The following is a 19935-nucleotide window of genomic DNA, read 5'->3' on the forward strand; positions in this document are numbered from 1 at the left end:
CAGCTGTCAATCATCTCTCCTGCTTTTATAGCATCAAGAAACTCGTAACTAAACAAGCATCAGTCTATCACCTAATCTGACAGAAACAAAATGTATTTGTTGTGTACTTTGACTTTGAAGGTTTGATCCCATCCACTAACAGGGAGGAGGCGGGGCTTATGACAGGTACAGCAACCAGCCACCAGGGGGCGTTCAAGGCCTTTTGGTGTGTGGTCAGAGCAGCCCTCTTAAAATCAACATCAACACGTTCGGTGACAGTCAAACCAATAACTACACATTTATTTATTTATTAGATTAAGATGGTTAAAAATGCAGTACACTCATTAGACCAAAGCCTTAATACTTAATAATAAAAATCACAAAAAGCTGCAGTCCAACCCCTTAGCCGTAATCTTTCAAATCCATATTTGACCCTTGTATGATAAAACAACGTGTCAGCTCCACATTGTTGTTCTTGAGTCTCATCCGTCCACGTGCGGAGCTGAACGACAGGTGGACTGGACACTGTGTGGGGGGGGCTCGTACCCAGGATGTGGCACCAGTGAGGGTGAAACGTACTGACGTGCTACTCAAGGCCAACGATCCAGGTGTATTATTTTATTGACAAAGATAAGTGAGTGAAAAACAGAGTGAGGGCAGAGAGATGTCGGTTCTCGCGAGGCCCACAGATCTCCTGGAGAAATGTTGTGTCGGGGTGATTCACAAGTTTATTCAATGTCCACCAGGGAAAAAAACGCCTGCGCTGCTCAGTTTGACCACACGGAGGGGAGGGTGGGGTGGGGGGGTGGGGGGTATGAACAGTTAACCAGCACAGAGATGCTTCACGGGCAGAGCCACTGTGAGGTATCGTGACAGAAAAAAAAGGAGGTTGTGTGTGTTTGATGCCTGAGAAATGTACGGTACAAAGTAAGGTTGAGTATGAAAAAAAAAAAAGAAAGAAAGAAAGAAATCCAAAATCTTAAAAAGCCCAGAAAAAACAAAGTGAGTGACTGAAAGGAGACTGGGATCCTGATGATAGAGGACGATGTGAACAGGCCCGAGACCTACTGTCGAGAGAGAGAAGTGGAAAAGGTGAAACCTCGGAGAGAGAGAGAGAGAGAGCGGAGGAGCCGGGAGGAGGAGGTGGAGGAGGTGGAGGAGGTGAGGTGGATGAGAGCTGACGGCCGTCGGGGGGGAACACTGAGTGTTGAGGTAAAGGCAGGTCTGGTCCTCGTGTGGAGTGGAGCTCACCTGGGAGAGGAGAGGCCTTTCTAGGCGTACATGGTCAACTGGAGCCACTGAGCAGGAGAGAGAGAGGGAAACGTCCGACAGTGACTTCAGGTACTTCAAATCAAATCTGACTTCAGGTACTTCAAATCAAATCTGACTTCAGGTACTTCAAATCAAATCTGACGTTATTGCCATTTTACAAACAACAGCAGTGAAGGCAGAATAACATGGCTTCTCCCTGGGATTACATATTCAATTTACTTATGACTTTATTACTTTAGTTTTAATATTACTTTCTATGTTGAGCGTCACATTGAATGAGGTGTTTGTCATGTTGATTTAGGTTGAATAAATCAAATAAGTTGAGATGGGATTTAATTCAATAAAGTTCTTCTCAATAGATACATTAATTAAACACACACTTAATTCAAGAAGTCTTCTCACCGTGGTTTTCTTACTTTAACGTTCAAATTAATTTTTAACTCAACAAAATTAAAAGCATAATGCATAAGCTACAGTTATATGATCCAATGTGTAATTCCAACAAAAAAATAAATAGAAATACTCATTAAAATAACATCATAAGAACAAATCAATTTAAATTACCCATCGGGCAAGAAAATGGGTGAAGTTGTAATGTTGCATTTGTTTTCATGGTTTTTAAACTACTTGTGTTCTTAATGGTGTGTTGTCGACCCAGTGAACCTCCAGTACACCTGTTTCCTGACATGGATTGAAAGTGTTGCCCAGTTCACGTCTTACCTCCAGCACACTGAGTCTGATGGTCCCATCTCCGTCCTGGTCAAAGGCCTGAAACGCCCCTGTAGAGAAACACAACCGCACTGCAACTGTGACTCAACACACGTGCAATTCAAACGATACTTCACACAATACTACACAACAGGAAATAAACACCAATCATGGATTTGCTATTGAAACAAATGGGGATTTCTCTAGATGTCCTGTGCATCAGTTTATAAACATTTACCCTCAATATTAAAAGACAAATTTGGCAAATTTGAAATCGTAGTTTCTCACACAGTTCATGTATCTGCAGTAGTTCTCACGCTGACTTACTGAACATGGCCTCGAGCCGCACCAGGCAGCTGATGAAGCTGTCGAAGTCGATGTTCATGCTCTCGTTGGCGTAGCGCATGGTGATGATGTCGTACAGCTGGTTGTTGAGACGGAAGCCTGAGCGGGACACAAGACACATGACTGTACAGTGACAAGAAGATTCAGAGGGTGAGTTCAAGCTGTAAGTTCACGTGCAGCAACAAGACTGAATCAATCCTCCTGTCGTCAAACAGCTCACTACACCGACCAGAGCCTCTCACAGGCTCTGCTTCTAAAAGGTGCTACTTCAAATTCATTCTTCAAACAAGAACTAATGATTTAATAAAATGAGTGGCATCAAAAATCTTTACTTACAAGCAGCTTTAATCAAATTATTTAACATCTGTAACAGTTGATAAAAAATACTTTGACCGTATTTTTCAACTTTAAATACATTTTATAATAATATATGTTCATTATAAACAGTTTCAAAGGATCAATTCACCCGCATCAGAAAAAGGTTTGTTGGGGTAATTCTCAAATGTTTCAATTCTTTGAGCAAATTAAATTTCCTTGACTTTCATTAGATTTATAGCACAAAGCTCGGCTGGGTAAAGTGAAGTCATATCTTTTAGTGGTTTGGATGAACGGACCCTTTGAGATTTCTCGGTGTGTGTTATTCACCTGCGTCGTTGACGGCGTTCCTCATCTCGTAGCTGTTGATGCTGCCGGTCTGATCCGCGTTGTAATGTTTAAAGATTCCCTGAAAGAGACCAGGAGTGAATATGACGCAGATCAACGTTTACCTGCGGCTCCGCATCGTCTTAAAGCAACAGCGCCCTCTGCAGCAATAAATACACACAACTGAACCCTGGATATTACCCATGATCCTCTGCTTCCTGAACCAGAGGAGCTGTCACCAAACTCTGTTCAGAATTCTTCATATTTTTAAAGTTGCCTTGTGAATATTGGAGATAAACTCAGGTTTTTAATAACTTCTGAGTCTTTTTAACTGAACCACAGTTCAGCTTCTGACCGTTGAAGCTGAGACTCTCCATCAGCTCCTCACTTCTCCCACTCAACCATCAAACTGTCTGAAGGTGAAAAAGCTGCCCAGTGTTGCTTCTATGTGTTAATTGTCAAACATGATTAATCCCAGTATAATGTGAAGTTCTCAAATGATTGAAAAGCAGAACCAGCACCCCCCACCTGCCACTGTTTGATCTTATTCCACAGATGTCTGAACTCCTGCAGGTTGAGTCGACTGGTCCCGTCCATCTGAGCCGACGCAGTTAAGACCAACATCATGTGACGTCAGGGTCCACTCACAGAACCACTGGCTTCATTTTCCAGTACATTATCATTCAGGTGTCACACAACACCTCACACAAACAGAGGGCAGGTTGTGTTTTGTGTTCACTGACATGGATCATGTGACTTTTTACTGTGTTCTGGGTGTTGTTTCAGTGTGTTTGAGGGGGTGACAGCGAGGGGGGGTGGAGCCTCAGCCCTGTGGGCGTCGATCACAGACTCACAACAAGGGTCTCGGCAGGTTGTGCCTCTCACAGACAACACAGCCCGATGCACTCGATACAAAGGATACGTCCATCAGAGCAATCATGCTCCTGCAGCTCTCCAGGCTGAAGCCCTCCGTGTTCAGGTCCTTATCTGGAGAGGGGGGGGGGGGCAAACATAGAGGATTGTTTACAGGTTGGATGAACTAATCTGTGACATTATGACATGTTTAGGTATCAAGATATCAGGTTGTTTTAGACTCACGTTTGGTGATCACTTTGTTGAGAACGTTTTTCAGTTCGTTGGCGGTTATTTCCATGTCCTGAGGGAGAGAAAGAGGAAACAGAGGATGAAGAAAACAGAGGAGGAAGCGGAAACAGAAGAGGAAGAAACAGAGGAGGAAGTGACCGAGGGAGAAGAAACAGAGGAGGAAGAAACAGAGGAAGAAGAATTAACAGTTGAGGATGAAACAGAGGAAGACATGACAGAGGAAGAAGAAAACAGAGGAAGAGGAAACAGAGGAAGAAGAAACAGAGGATGAAGAAACAGAGGAGGAAGTGACAGAGGAAGAGGAAACAGAGGGAGAGGAAACAGAGGAGGAAGTGACAGAGGAAGAGGAAACAGAGGGAGAGGAAACAGAGGATGAAGAAAACAGAGGAGGAAGCGGAAACAAAAGAGGAAGAAACAGAGGAGGAAGTGACCGAGGGAGAAGAAACAGAGGAGGAAGAAACAAAGGAAGGAAGAAGAAACAGAGGAAGAAGAATAAACAGTTGAGGATGAAACAGAGGAAAGAGTCACAGATGAAGAGGAAACAGAGGAAGACATGACAGAGGAAGAAGAAAACAGAGGAAGAGGAAACAGAGGAAGAAGAATCAGTGGAGGAAGAAGAAACAGAGGAAGCGGAAACAGAGGATGAAGAAACAGAGGAGGAGGTGACAGAGGAAGAGGAAACAGAGTAGGAAGTGACACAGGAAGAGGAAACAGAGGAAGATGAAACAGAGAAAGGAGGAAGAAACAGAGGAAGAGGAACAGTGGAGGAAGTAGAAAACAGAGGAAGAAGAAAACAGAGGAAGTGGAAACAGAGGAAGAAGTGACAGAGGAAGCAGAAACAGGGTAAGAAGAAACAGAGGAAGAAAAAAAACGAGGAAGAAGAAACAGAGGAGGAAGTGACAGAGGAAGAGGAAACAGAGGAGGAAGTGACAGAGGAGGAAGAAACAGAGGAAGAAGAAACAGAGAAAGGAAGAAGAAACAGAGGAAGAGGAAACAGTGGAGGAAGTAGAACACAGAGGAAGAAGAAAACAGAGGAAGAGGAAACAAAGGAAGGATAAATAAAGGAAGGATAAATAAAGGAAGAGGAAACAAGGGAAGAGGAAACAGGGGAAGAAGAAACATAGGAAGAAAAAAACAGAGGAAGAAGAGACAGAGGAAGATGAAACAGAGGAGGAAGTGACACAGGAAGAAGAAACAGAGGAAGAAGAAAACAGAGGAAGAAGAGACAGAGGAGGAAGTGACAGAGGAGGGAGTGACAGAGGAAGAATAAACAGAGGAGGAAGAAAAAGAGGTAGAAGAAAGAGAGGAATAGGAAACAGAGGAAGAAGAAAACAGAGCAAGAAGAAAACAGAGGAAGAAGAAACAGAGGAAGAAGTGACAGAGGAAGAAGAAACAGTGGAGGAAGAAACAGAGGAAGAAGAAAGAGAGGTAGAAGAAAGAGAGGTAGAAGAAAGAGAGGAAGAGGAAACGGAGGAAGAAGAAACAGAGGAGGAAGTGACAGAGGAAGAAGAAACAGAGGAGGAAGTGACAGAGGAAGAAGAAACAGAGGTAGAAGAAACAGAGGAGGAAGAAAGAGAGGAAGCGGAAACAGGGGAAGAAGAAACAGAGGAGGAAGTGACAGAGGAAGAAGAAACAGAGGTAGAAGAAACAGAGGAGGAAGAAAGAGAGGAAGAGGAAACAGAGGAAGAAAAAACAGAGGAGGAAGTGACAGAGGAAGAAGAAACAGAGGAAGAGTTCTCAAACACTTACATAACTCATATAACATTTAAATAAACAGCTGCTGTGAAGAATGATTCATTAGTCATGGAGTTTTTTACACGTTTACACTTCCACCAAGGTTCTGTTTCCATCTGTGCTGGTTAGTTTGTCTGTGTACAAGATTATATAAAAACTACTGGACAGAATACCACAAAACTTGGTGGAAGGATGCAGACTAGATGAGGGAAGAACCCATCACATTTTGCTGCGGCTCCGGATCCTGCACTCACATCTCCAGCTATCTCCTGAAAAATAGTCCGGAACTGCTGATCCTCCTCGCTCTCCTCCCCCGCCGAGGCCGGTGCCGGCTGAGGCGTCGTGGAGACCCAGAGCAGAGAGACACAAATGAGACGTGAAGGGAAGAACATGTGGATATCATCTCATTTGCCGTGATTGAGGAATAATAATGAACCGTTTGACTTAGTTCATGACTTTGTTTCCCAGCGAGCAGGAAGAGAATTGAGACTTTTAAACACCATGACTCACCACTGGATGGTCCGCCTCGATCCTGTTCTCTATCTCCCTGGATGAAGACCAACAAACAGCAGTCACCATGATGACTACAACATCTCATGTGGACCATAAGCCTGTACAATACTGTTACCTACAGACACACATCTACAAATCATCTCATTCTCATCAGATATTGAGCTAACTGTGAAATCCTGAGCTGCAGAAACATCTGGTCACATACTCACATTGGACAGAGAGATTGTGAGAACTAAGCTGTGAATAAAATGTGTTAGTTTAGCGCCACCTGCTGCTTCCTCCAGGGACAACATGCTCTCTTGATTTGTCTCATTAAGGGTCGTAGACTGTACAGCACAAGGAGGCTGTCAATTAATAAATGATTCTAGATCTGATCTGAAATACGAGGAGGTTAGAACTAATGGTATTAACATTGATTTATTTGCAGAGAAGTGACCCATGTGATGGGGATCAGTGTGGCCGTGCACATCCATCACAGCCTGATTCCCAGCCGGCTCTGGGGTCCGTCAAAGTGCAGGGGCCCGGCTCTTTCTGGTCCTCCTGGTGTCAGGGGCAGGGGGAGGGTCGGGAGGGGGGTGGGGGCTTGGATGTTTGTCGAGGCTGGAGTATGCAGCACTGAATATTTTGAAAGTTTACCGGATCGTGCCCAAATCTGAAGTCGCTTGTCCTAAAAAAGATTCCATAACAGCTTCGAACTGGGGCCGATTTCTTCCAGCTCTACAAATCAAATTGCCGTTAACATGGTTTGTTCTTTGTGGTTTGTGTGTCCCACCCGCCAAGCAGCAAAGAAACCCACCCCTCATTCAACAAATAACACAAACCTGTTATGTCTAATGCACACAGATGACAGATCACTGTTAAACTGGCTAACTCTGTCCTCCTGCTGCTTCAATGAGAACAAGCAGGGCTGGGTATTCAATCCCCAGAGGAAGTTAACTGTATATTTATAAAGGTGTGAAAAATCTTTCTTGCCTCACAAGGACTTGAAATAAATTCAAACAGGGACCAGAACTGTTTATTCTATTTATCTTCATCTGAAGAATTGAGCCGGTTTGGTTTGAAATGATCAATTTATGAGTTGATGAATCAAATCGATCAACTGGAGATAACTGGCAGTTAATTATTTGTTTGCTCCACCTTCTTGAAATTTGGATTGAACTTTTATGATAGTAAAATTTGTAACTTTGAGTTCTGTGTGATATATTTTGCTAAAGTTTGCGACAGAACTTGTAGAGAATATAAGAAACAGCATTGATGAAAATAATCTTAAATTGCAGCTCTAACCTTTGTTATGAGTCTCGAGAATCCTAATAAGTTTATTTCCATGATTCTCCTAAATGAAGTATTTCAATACCCAGCCCTGCTTCTAAAACACAGGATGAACATCAGTGGAATAGAATTAGCATCTACTAACAAACACATGTAACTGTCTCCACACTATGAACCTGCTCCCCCCCCCCGCAGCCTCCCTGCCCGCCCTCACCCACTCACTCTGAGGTGTTCTTCTTCTCGGAGAAGACCCGCAGGATGAACTCGCCCTCCTGGTGCGGCTCGTAGGTGGAGGGCACGATGACGTACTCCCCGGGAGTCAGGCGGAAGCGCTGGGTCACCTCGCGCAGGTTGATGTAGGACTTGCAGCGCGCCTTGGAGGAGTTGAAGAGGAAGAAGTCCTTCTGCATGTGCTGCTTGTTGCCATGCATCTGGGTGGTGGTGGGGGGGGGGGGGGGGGTTTAAGAAACTGATTCAACCATAATATATTTATATCAAAATAAAACTACAAAGACATGGAACTATAATTCAAACAGACAGTGTGGGGGTGTCAGTAACTTGCAAGCAGCTGCTCAGTCTGGTTTACAGCTTCCTTACCTCCTTAGGCACCTGGAGAGAGAGAGAGAGAGAGAGAGAGAGAGAGAGAGAGAGAGAGGGAGAACGAGAGAGAGAACGTCAGTGCTTGTGTTATTAGAAGATACAAATTAAAACTTTACAAAAAAACCATTATTCATATGGTGTTAAGATTATATTCATCACTTTGAATACTTCTGAACATCATTTTATGATTTTGAACGAGATTATGCAAAAACTACTGGATGGATTTAGTTAAGGTCAGAGAAGAGGGCATTCAGTTTTTGTGAGATATGGTATTTTTGTGCAAATTTCATCAAAATACAAAAGTGTGAAAAACGGGGCCTAGAATAGTTAAATGAGAACTAAACCCGGACACCTCATAAATGGCGAATCCGATGGTGAAGAGGTTGGCGCCCATCTTTCGCTCTTTCCGCCTGTTCTTCTGCATCAGAGCCACCACGAAGGTGCAGCCCACCTCGTTGTCCTCGGGGTCGTCGTCCTCCTCCAGCAGACGCAGGCGGTACTGAGGGTTGGTCCAGAAAGTGTCTGCAGCACAGAGAGCGAGGGGTTGATATCGGTTTTAATCCTGGAGGTTAATGTTTCCTGCTCTGTCACTTCTACCCTCAGAGAGAGAGACGCTCACCTGGATAGTTCCTGCAGCCTCCGGCGGAGCAGCCTCTCACCCAGCGGCCCTCGTTCACAGAAACCGTCCACTTGTGGATCTTATCGTCCTCCAGGGCGTTGGGGGTGAGGTTGCAGATCTCAATCTTGGTGTAGTTCTTCTTGAAATCCTCGAATGACATCCTGGACGGGAAGAGAAACCATCAGGATGAAGAAAAGCTGCTGTTAAATGTTAGAAACTCATGGACACATGGATTTACTCTAGAATAAAAGGGCTATCAGAAAACATAGGAGTGTTTCTGGAATCCACATTTCACAACAGGAATCAACAGCAGTGGAGTTTTGGTTTTCGCTCACCAGAACTCTCCATCCTCGGCGCTCTGGTGCTGCAGCTTCTCCTTCTCAGTCTTAGACAGCGTGGCCCACTCCTTAGAGCTGAAGGGAAGAAAACAGGAGACTTATTCTCATCAAAGTGTTAATAACAATTCAAAAAGATATAAAAAGTGAACCAGTGGAGCAGAACATTACGACTGAGAATAAGGGATTATGGGTAAAGATGGTTAGAGGGTCCGTACTTGTCGCTCCAGGGGCCGTTCCACTCCACTTGGCCCCAGGGGTTCCTGAGACGCACCAGACGGACCTTAGAGTCCTTGTGCTGAGACGATTTACACTGAAGGGAACAGACGGTTTCACCTTTAAACTCTCATCCACTCATAATGTCTCCGCTTGTGATAAACTACCCACAATCCCTCCTGTTTTACCTCCTCCACCGCCGTGACAGAGTAGGCGTGACCTTTCACAAGTCCCGTCACAGTCCGAGTCTCGAAGCGAGCAGGAACCAGGGACTGAAGGGAAAACAAAATATATATATTTATATATAATATAACATTAACAGAAGAAAAAAAACACCAACACTACAAATTAGTTCAGAATTATAAACAAGAAATAGAATAAAACAGGAAATCGTGACATAAAAATAGTTCAATTTATGTTCTGGCTAAAGAAAAAGTAATATTACTATATTTTATTAATGTTTATTATTTTATTATGTGACCAAAGAGGAAATATATTAGATATTTTATGAATAAAGTCTTAAAATCAGAAGAATAAAAGTCATAATGTGTAATATAAGGAATGTGGAGCATCTTGTTAAGTTATCCTTTATTATAGGTTTTTAGAAATAATGAATTCATCTTTTGTCAGCTTCATATTATCATAAGTATGAGGACTTTGAAAAGATTGTGAAGAAGCAGGAGGAGGGAATTCCTGCCTGACTGGTTATCGTTGCTCTTTGTGATATTCAAAGAGGTTTCATAGTTTCTCAGGAATCAGGGAGTTTGGTTCAAGATTCATATTCTTCAACACGTCCTTATCACTCTGTCCTAGAAATCAACAGAAGCACACTTCTTGTTTTTGGTGATGTCAGGTGGTTTGGACTTCTAGCTCCTCTTGTTAAATAACCTCCCAACCGGTATCACAGTGAGATACAGACTGGAGACTCACATCGATGGAGCAGCCCATCAGGGAGCCTCTCTCCAGAGCTTTCTTCATGATCTTGTAGAGCTCTTTAGGAGCTTCCTTCATCTCGTAGAACTCTGTGACTCCCCCGGTGAAGTCCTCCATGGCCTCGGTGGTGTTTCCACCCTTCAGGGCCTCGTAGGAGCCGTGAAGCCTGGACAGGGAAGAGCCCAGGGGTCACATTTGCTCATGTTTATTATATTATTATCCAGTGTGTATACATCAGACACAAGAAGAGGTGTGTGCTGACTGAGGTAGTTTCCTGTTGAGCCCATGTAAGCGTGAAGGAGCAGTCTAACATTCAGAGTAGAGGTCGACCAATAAGGGATTTGAGGATATGCCGATAGTTGAGTGGTCAAATATTTCAGATACGATTTTCCTTCTGATATACAAAGTTTTAAAAATAGCCTTAAATGTTGTTTTCAAACTTTCATCATGAGTAAATGCAATGGAGGATTCCAATTTGACAGTTTAAACATAAACTATGAGTAAAATTAAATAAAGCTATCTTTTCTGCATTGTTTATTCTGTAAAACACAAAACATAACACATAAATCAGTCTATCGGCTAATCCAGTGACCACTGAACCAGGACCCCCCCCCCCACACACACACACACACACACTCTCTCTACAGTAAACCAATATTGGGTCCTCTCACTTGGCGTAGGCCTTCTCCAGCAGCGCGCTCCAGAACTCGTTCCTCTCGGCCGACTTGGTGAAGACGAGCTGGTTGTTGAAGGTCGGGATGCGGTCGTCAATGACCACATCGACCCAGTCGCCATAGCGCCAGAACTGAAGGGGCGGGGGGGGGGGGGGGGGTCAGGGAGAAGAAACAACGACTGTCAACACTTGACTCAACAAGGTCCTGCATGAGGATTTATTCCCTTTTTTAAGGATTACATTTGAATGAGTTCAGTTTAAAGACCATGAATTCATGGGGTTTTCCTCATTTGACCTCAGATGATAGAACTGAGCTCTCTGCTGGAGCTGATGAAGGTTTCTGACCTGGAAGTGGAAGATGCCGGCGTAGCCCTCAGAGAAGCTTTGCTCCGCGGGAACAACTCGGTACAGAAGCTTCTCGTTCAGGGTGAGAGAGGCGATGGCCGCCAGCAACCAGCAGTCACCTGAACACAGGAAACCAGTTCATTTCAACCACAGCAGGGGGTTCAAACTGTGACTGAAGTGGGAGAAGATCAAGACGTGAACTGTTTGGACTGATGTGAGCTTGTATCCACGTCCCACACTCGACATGAACATAGTGTCGGTGTGATTTCCCTCGTGGAGAAGGTGGAGACCTTCTCGGAGGCCTGTGGAGGAAACGACCTCTGCTGACGTGCTCACTTTCCTGATTGTCACAGGTGAGTGACAGGGCGTCAGCGGCCACTGGGAACAATGTCAGGTTTTCAACAGGGACAGTTAACAGTGCCTGCCAGGACCTTTGTCCCCCTGGTCCCCCTTTATTTGCAGTCTGAACTGGACAACAATGAGAAGTGCTGCTGGTTGGATTCCCTTTCCAAAAGAGCGAGCACAATGTGGGGAGGCCGCTGCAGGCAGGGAGGCCGTGTGCGGGGGGGATTGACGGGATATTTGCTCCCCTGTTTTCCCCGAGCTGTTGAATACAGCTCCATCCACGTCTGTCCATGCAGAGACAGTTTTCTTTTAAACGCTCTCGCTCTATTTCAGGATTTTACTATATCCCCCTTTTCCTAACTCCCCTCTCCTAAATGCTACAGGCCCTGCTCCAGTAATTCTAGGGATCAGGTTGAGGTTTCAATTTAAATAAATTAAAACGAGTGGTTACCCAGATCTCCCTGGCAGATGTCCGTCCTGCTGGCGCCTCCGACAATGAACTGAGGGTTCTCACAGATTTCCTGCAGACAACAAACACACAGAGGAGTCGAGGATCAATCTCAGATCAGAGGTTTGAGTCAGTAAACAGATTGTAAAACTCCCTGAGAGAAACGTGTGACTACAGCCATAGTTATAACTCATAAAACATCCATTATATCTGAAACACATGCACAACTCTGTGGCATCCGGGTCACTCCACTCCAACCCGTCCATGCAGGGAAGACAGGACTTCCACCACCTCTTCATCTCCAGGTGAAGTTAAACTTTCCAGGATTGAAGCTGCTGTGAATTTAAAAGACAACCTCCCACATGTGATCCATCCCCTTTTAATTAAACTCTCCTCCATGGGCCCCCCCCTCCTACCTTGGGCCTCTTCCAGACGATGTTCTTGACCTTGTTGGACTTGTGCCCGAGCTCTTTGAAGCCCAGGGACTCCACGGTGGCCGGGAAGGACTCATCCTCGAACGGGTTCTTCCTCTGAATGCACTCCTGTCTCAGGACGCTGTAGTCCTGGCTGTTGAAGCGGAGCGGCTTGTTCAGGGAACCTTCCCCGTCCTTCCTCTCTCGTTCCCGGATCAGCCGGTCGCAGAAAAAGCCAGACGGTGTGTAGGGCATCTCGTCTCGGTTGGCTTTTTCTTTCAAAAAAAAAACTTTTGCCACTAGTACTAAAGTCTTACAAGCCTAAAAACCCTGGCATAAATCCAAACAGCTAATGTCTGATTGGCTCCCTCCGCGTGTGACGTCCCCCTTCCCTTCGTCACAGAGCAGATGCAAAAGAGACAATCACTCCACATGCATTCACCTTTGCACGTACACATGCACAGAAACCCACACCTCACACAAACGTCTATTTGTCGCGTTCCCATTGGCCACGGCGGACAATGATCTCTCCCTGGCCGTGGTGCGGCGGTGCCATCATTGTTGGGCGACACAAAGGCCAGTGGGCCGCGCCAGAGGGCATGTAAAGAGTGGTGGGTAGATGCCTTGCCTCAGCAGAAGGCATTCAACCCCTTTAAACCTATTCTCAATGGAGCTCAGCATTGAGCAGTCTCAGCACAACCAGCGCAGGCGACGGCCATGAAGAGGAGTAGCAGCCATTTTTAGCACCGGTCGGAAAAAAGCTACTTTTTGCTCCTGATGTTTTGGTTTTTCTTTTTTTATGTAGAAAAGCGGAAATGAGAACTAATCGACTGGCAGTGTGTGATGATGTGTTTAAATGTCACTTATTTTACCGTCCAAATGAATTTCTAGCAGAAGAAACACAGAATATAACATTTCTGATATGTAAGCAGGAATATAATTTGTGAGAAAGCATAAAAAGAACTGAATATTTGTTCAGAGAATAAATAGACATGGTTTAATGTTCCTACTGTACTGTTCCTCATCTGAGGAACAAGCTGAGTTATTACAGAATATCAGGATTTGACAGTGAAGCGGACCTTTGACCTTTTGGACATTAAACCTCATCGCTTCATTTGACCCTTTAGAGACTTTTATGTAAAATGTTGTCATAATATGCACAAGCAGGTTGGTGAGGTCACAGTGACCTTTGACCTCACACCACTAAAATCTAATAAATGTTATGAAAGAGGTAAATATTATCAAACATAATCATGACGCCTCTAGCCAGAGGAATAAAAAGCAATTTACAGCTTATTTTGTTATCTCTCTCATCATATATTAGATTCTCTCTCTCTTCTATCACCACATATTTTCTTATCTTCTTCCTGTTAAACATTGAATCTTTAAAACGACCATTGTTCAATATCAAACAACATCGTTCATCGTAAACAAATATTTGTACAAGAACCTGCTACAATGGTTCAGACTCAATATCAGTAAAAAAAATTAAATCCTGATTAAATGATTCTAACTCGCAGCAGTTTCCTTGTAAAGTCTCATGAAGGAATAAAGCTTGTTCCAGCGTTTCCTGTCCTATTGTGGTATTTTTGTGTCGCTCAGCAAACATCCGCTCCGGGAAGATGTCGGGTCACACAACACGATATTGTAAAACTGTGACGACATGTTCAAAACAAAAGAGTGAACATCAGAAGCTGCACATCATTTATTGAGGGGAGGAAACTTTAAAACATGAATTTTACCGTTTTCCTTTCGTTCTTATTTGTCAACATGGCTTCACGTTTATTCACTTTCTTAAAACGTACAAATAGTCATATGAGGAAAGAATGATTCAATTAATAAAACGTTGTATTGAAGGTGCAGCTCCTAATAAACAGGTGTAACGTTTGTAAAAAAGTGACCTTTACTGCTATATGGTTGAATGCATCCACCAACCAGTGCAGTTTCAGTTTACATGCTTTTTTCTTTTCTAGACTCATGAGGTCACAGTGACATTTGACCTTGGGCCACTGAAATCCGTTCATCTTTGACCCCAAACTGAACATTTGAACCATATCTGTTGTGTATTGACAGCCTAAGTTTCTCCCTTCACAGTTTCTGTTATGCCCCCTTTTATGTGACGTGCTGACGTTGTGTGTAAAAACTAATAAAGGTTTACGAGCAATTCTCCCGTGTATTCATTATTGGCGATAGTGCCTGATAGCAGAGTAGGCAACAATATCCCTATATGGCAATCTATATAGGGATATAATCTATCAGGTGTCACATTCAGCAGTTAGCATGGATGTTGATGTCCTCCTCCTCCTCTTTCTCCTCCTCCCCCCCCCCCCCCCCCCCCCCTCTCGACGGACACGAGCAGCGTGAACCTACAGAATGTGAATCTCCCAGTCCGTCACCACTCTGAGGCTCAGGCTGCTCATGGTCAGTTTGCAGCAGGTCTCCGTGAACTGAAACTCAGCAGGAGTGTCCTCGGACCCTGGGGATGAAACCAAGAGGTTGATGCTGTTTTACAGTTGAGGAGTCGGCAGAACTGGGAGTTTCTCCCTTTACAATATTTGACCAATTAAAGAAAAAGAGTGAATAAGACAAAAAAGTCCAGATACAACACATGATGTCACTTTTTCCACCAAGATATAAAAAATGCAAAAAGATATAAAAAGCAAGAATGGATAAAATGGGTTTTAGCCTCTTCACATTGGCTTCCTGTTTTTTAGAATGTATTTTAAGGTTCTTTTAATTACTTACAAGGCAATTAATGATCTGATTCCTCAGTTTATCACAGATTTTTTATCCACATACAACCTGAAACAATCAAAGCTTAACATACTTTACTTATATCGTACAGCGTTCCCTGATTTGCAGAATTCAGAGGTTTGGTTTTGTTCTTTTATAATCATCATTATAACTAATAGATGCCTTTATTTAAGGCTGTTGAGTTTCCTTTAAACCTTTATCTAAACGGACCCTGTCAGGGTTCTGTGTGGCCTTCGATCAGGCTGTTTCTAATTGGACGACACGTCTCTGCCTCATCATCATCATCATCATCCTTCTGACTGGGTACAATGTGAGTTCACGCCGGAGCTCCTCACCTGATTGGTGCACAGTCACGGCGGTCGGTTTGCTCTTCAAACCCAGGATGGTGACGGAGTGAACGAGAGGTGTCAGAGTCAAACGCTCATTCTTCACCGGCGGCACTGAGAGAAGCAGGTGTCAGGCCTTAGGAAATTATTGATAAAAAGGTATTGAGTGTATTTTGTCCATCGTCATTCGTGTAAGGTTTGTACCAGATGGGAGAAATTCCCTTCAGATGTTAATGATTTATTGACCACCAAAATCAAATCATATTAATAAAGCTTTTTGCCAAATCTGAAGATAATGCACAGATACAGTGCTCATGAGCCTGATGAGAAGAAAACTGTGTCCCTGTGATGCTCAGGAGGAGGGAGGGTGACTCACCGGCAGAGCAGCCGGCCTGACAGCATGTCGAACCTGCGCAGACAGAAGGCCTTTCTGTGGAGGTAGATGAAAGAGTGGCCGTCGTCCAGGTACAACTCCCCATCAGCAGCCCCCTGCACAGAGGAGGCACCTCACTAATTTAATTACACAAATGTCACAAGTCGGAACCAAACAATCATAAATCCTGAGTCGTTTTTGGACATTAACTCTGGAAAATGTCTAAAAAAATGGGTTGATGAAGCAGGGATCTCATTGTCTTTTCAATTCTACACTTCCTGGGTGTTTTCTTCATGTATGGCTCCTCTCTCTCATCCTGAGATATTTGTATTCTCACATGGGTTCACTCATTTTACAGACATTTTCAAGACAACTGACGCAGAGATGTGCCTTCTCATGTACAGACCCACTGGAACATCTCAGGACAATGTCTGTCTGAAATCAGCTTTAGTGAAAACACAGACAAAAAAACATTTGGGCAGCTACACACTGTACTAGGAAAAGATGAATCACGACAAAAAACATCTGATTTCCTTCCATTTTTTATTACAAAATTGGAATTGGAATTTTATTGGTTTTCATTGGTTAGGTTTTTTCTTGTACTGTATATCTACATATTTCATAATAACTAATATTCGAGCTCCTGGTCAGGGTTAAAGCAGATTTGAATATGAACAGAAGCCGTTTTCTTCTCTGCTCCTCTGACTCTTACCTGAGAGTCCAGAGCCACAGTGATGGAGAGCGGAAGCAGCTGGAGGTCGGCTGTGCAGTAGCTGCTTCCTGCCGACCTGCAGACAACCGGGCCGCCTCTCTGGAACACAGGAACCTGGACAGAAATAGCAACTTCCCTCCTTAATATGTAATAATAATCAAAACAGTTTAAAACCAAATAACTATAATTCTTATGAAACTCTTGAAACACGAATAAATTTCCCTCTGTCAGGGTAGATAATCAGTTTTATTTATCTATAAGGCCTCTAGTGTTTGTTTACCCCCTCACATCACCTGTGATGTGTTTGAATGAATATGACAACTACTGACAGTCCACTCCATGTTATAGCCCCCTCTACTGTTTGGATCGTGGTACTGACCGTGTCCAGGGTGTCAGGGAGACTCAGGGTCCTTCCTCCTTCGTGCGCCATCGCAGATTGGACATCACAACAAATCTGAAACAAAAGCAAACCTGAATGTAAAATCCCCTCTGAGGTGTAACGTGAATAAAACCACGTATGTTACCCGGAGGCAGGTTTACCTCATCAGATCCAGGAAGTAGCATTTTGACTTCCTGAACTCCAGGATCGGTAACGGGACAGGCCAGCAGGGTGCCCCCTGCAGTGAAATCAGAGACAGAACTCAGTGTGTGATGAAGTCAAATGATCACCTATCATATGCTGGTGGTCCACACTGAAGGTGCCTCGTTCTCTGGGGAACTCCACCCATAGAGGCCTGTTTGAAACAAATGAACAAGGTCATCTCGACCTCTGGCGTCTGAAAACGTCAGCATTCACTTCACAGGAGCACGAGTGATGCTTGTGGCTGCAGTGCATCCACTGACCAGCAGTCGGCAGCAGCACTCACCTGATCGGAGGCAGCCCAGCGCTGTGAGCCTGGTGGAACAGAGTGTACCAGTAGGGCAGCAGCTGATACCTGAGCAGAGACATTTGTCACATTGGGGTGGAAACGAGGGGCCTGTACTAGTTCACGATAACAGATCATAGCACAACTACTGGAAAAACCAGAGTCCCCGATGGACAGTATCGTGTCAGGGACAAAGGAGTTGGAACCTCTGTTGGATCACCGTGCGGATGGCAGCGGTGACCTCTTCCCCAAACAGCCACGGCTCCCGGCGCTTTGACCAGCAGGCAGAGTGACCACGGAAGAACGGCTGCAGGGCGGCGGCCTGGTACCAACGCACCAGCACCTCGGGATGCGGATCGTTGAAAAACCCGCCAACATCAGCCGGAGCGAGTCATCAGCCCTTCCACTGTGGCCTCGAGCTGAGAAGGAAAACACAGGTCGTCCGGTGAAGTGATCCAGGAGAAGGAGAAGCTGCCTCAGGGAGTCAGTGTATTGTTAATAGAAAGTATCTGGGTTTGACCTGTGTAAAAAATAGACTAAACCACTCACCTGGTAAAATCCATAGAGGTTGTGCAATTCCCGATGTTCCCAGCCCCCATAATGCACCGCGTCCTTCAGCATGGTCTGCTCCGGCCCACCGAACACAGATGAGCCTCGTTCGTATCATTCCACAGAAATAACGAGGGCGTGGATCCCTGCATCGGACACATCCACATCAGCAGGACTGTTCACTGAGAGACCAGTTCAACTTAGAGAGCATTCAGGTACCTCATCGTTAGCATCTGTTAAAAGGTGATGGCAAAAAGTGAAAAGCCTTTACTTCACATCAAATACAAAAGGTTAAATTCTTCAGCCTTCATCGTTAAGTACTCTGTCGTCCTTCTGTACATCATCAATGAATTTGGATTAACTGAGTGGGAAATCCTTAATTTCCCTCGGGATCAATAGAGACCTTGTACTTATCCAGGCCGAGGCATAGGGAGTACCATGCTGGAGTGGCAGGGCGGCTGAAATCAAGGTAACAGGACTCACCTATGAGAAACGATTATATGGATTGATTGGATTGATTCACCAGCAACATGGAGGGAGTTTCCTGCTGGTCCACTTTGACCTTTACACTTTCACGAGAGCCACGTATAAAAATAAATCCTCCAATGATGTGTCCTCTGCCAATAAACCTGATTTAAAAGACAAACTTAAAAGGTGCCCATCTGAATACAGAGTCCATGTGAGTTGTGTGTCTGTGCTGCAGTCACGTCAATGCAGTTCATTACAACAGGAAGTCAGCTCCATTAGCAGAAGGTCGAATCCTCTGATGTGAACACCGAGAGATGGAGTTTGTACCTGGACACAGCTTCACTCTCCTCAGACATTTCCAACACACGTCACAACTGTCGCTTCTGACAGAGTCGGAACGAACGACCGTGAGCTGCAGCGACCACACGGACCACAGAGCGGGAGGACCGAACCGAAACTACAACATCAACACAACATCCGGCCTGACTCTTCAAAACAAAACACCGCCTGAGGAAACCTTTAGAACTTTATCCCCTTTGTACACATTTATTAGTATAGTATGGTATAGTATAGTATAGTATAGTATAATATGGTATAGTATAGTATATCGTTTTATTGTCAATTGTGCCATATATACAGGACATAGACGGGATTCAAATGCCATTTCTCTCTGATCCCTGGTGTCAACATATAAGTAGAGAGAACATATAAGTACTCAAACAGTAGAGTATAGTAGCTTGGAATATAGTATTTTGCATAGTAGGCCTATCGTATAGCATAGTACCCTATGTCAAGTATGTAGTATTGAACAGTATAGAATTAGCATAGTCAACTATAGTATAGTCTAATCTAGGGTCTATAGTATATTACAGTATAGTAGTCTAGTCTAGGATATAATATTTCGAATTGTATTGGATGGCCTAGTATAGTCTGGAATAGTAGAGTAACATATATTGTAGTATGGTATAGTTAGTATGATATGGTAGAGTAGAGTAGAGTAGAATAGAGTAAAGTTTAATTAAGTAGGGTAGATTAGAGTAGAATAAAGTAAAATAGAGTTGAATAGGGTCGAATAGAGTAGAATAAAGTTGAGTAGAGTAGAAAAGAAAAGAGTATTCTAAAGTAGAGTAGAAGATAATATAATAGAATAAAGTTGAGTAGAGTAGAAAAGATAAGAGCATAATAAAGTAGGGTACTAGAGTAGCAGTGAAAAGAGTAATCTAAAGCAAAGTAGAATAGAATAGAGTAGAATAAAGTAGATTAGAATATAGTAGAGAAGAATAAAGTTGAATATAGTTGAGTAGAATAGAATATAGTAGAGCAGAGTGTGATGTATATATTATATCATCATTCTCCATCATAACAACAGATGATGATATTTAGGTGATGTCTCC

The 19935-nt window shown here is 43.9% G+C and overlaps 2 protein-coding genes across 2 annotated transcripts; both read right to left on the reverse strand.

Annotated features, from left to right (window-relative positions):
* Window positions 1-247: 247 nt before the first annotated feature.
* On the reverse strand, window positions 248-13021 carry capn3a (calpain 3a, (p94)). Its single transcript, XM_062398071.1, has 21 exons — window positions 12497-13021; window positions 12084-12153; window positions 11288-11406; window positions 10941-11074; window positions 10267-10435; window positions 9525-9608; window positions 9339-9433; window positions 9121-9198; window positions 8786-8946; window positions 8519-8688; window positions 8164-8175; window positions 7789-7997; window positions 6295-6331; window positions 6039-6116; window positions 4045-4102; window positions 3869-3933; window positions 3475-3543; window positions 2950-3028; window positions 2287-2403; window positions 1972-2030; window positions 248-1277 (listed from the first exon to the last, which is right to left on the reverse strand). The coding sequence occupies exons 1-21, from the start codon at window positions 12746-12748 to the stop codon at window positions 1251-1253; spliced, it is 2142 nt and encodes a 713-aa protein (XP_062254055.1). The 5' UTR covers window positions 12749-13021; the 3' UTR covers window positions 248-1250.
* Window positions 13022-14829: 1808 nt separating this feature from the next.
* Window positions 14830-18897, reverse strand: ganc (glucosidase, alpha; neutral C). The gene is given in 14 exon segments (XM_062397458.1): window positions 14830-14969; window positions 15583-15649; window positions 15651-15687; window positions 15950-16062; window positions 16659-16772; window positions 17038-17112; window positions 17199-17275; window positions 17328-17392; window positions 17525-17593; window positions 17731-17999; window positions 18074-18175; window positions 18178-18219; window positions 18477-18556; window positions 18885-18897. Coding segments are annotated over 14 exon segments (1233 nt in total). The 3' UTR covers window positions 14830-14859.
* Window positions 18898-19935: the final 1038 nt, after the last annotated feature.

Source organism: Platichthys flesus, chromosome 10 (assembly GCF_949316205.1).
Source record: "Platichthys flesus chromosome 10, fPlaFle2.1, whole genome shotgun sequence".
Lineage (NCBI taxonomy): Eukaryota > Metazoa > Chordata > Actinopteri > Pleuronectiformes > Pleuronectidae > Platichthys > Platichthys flesus.

What these genes read in the sequence shown, in the direction of transcription:
- capn3a (XM_062398071.1), bottom strand. Translation starts at nt 12,748, where the DNA reads ATGCCCTACACACCGTCTGGCTTTTTCTGCGACCGGCTGATCCGGGAA. An exon ending in CTGTCACGGCGGTGGAGGAG is followed by an intron (nt 9,434 to 9,524) that starts GTAAAACAGGAG and finishes TGTTCCCTTCAG; the next exon opens with TGTAAATCGTCTCAGCACAA. An exon ending in AGGCTGCAGGAACTATCCAG is followed by an intron (nt 8,689 to 8,785) that starts GTGAGCGTCTCT and finishes TCTGTGCTGCAG; the next exon opens with ACACTTTCTGGACCAACCCT.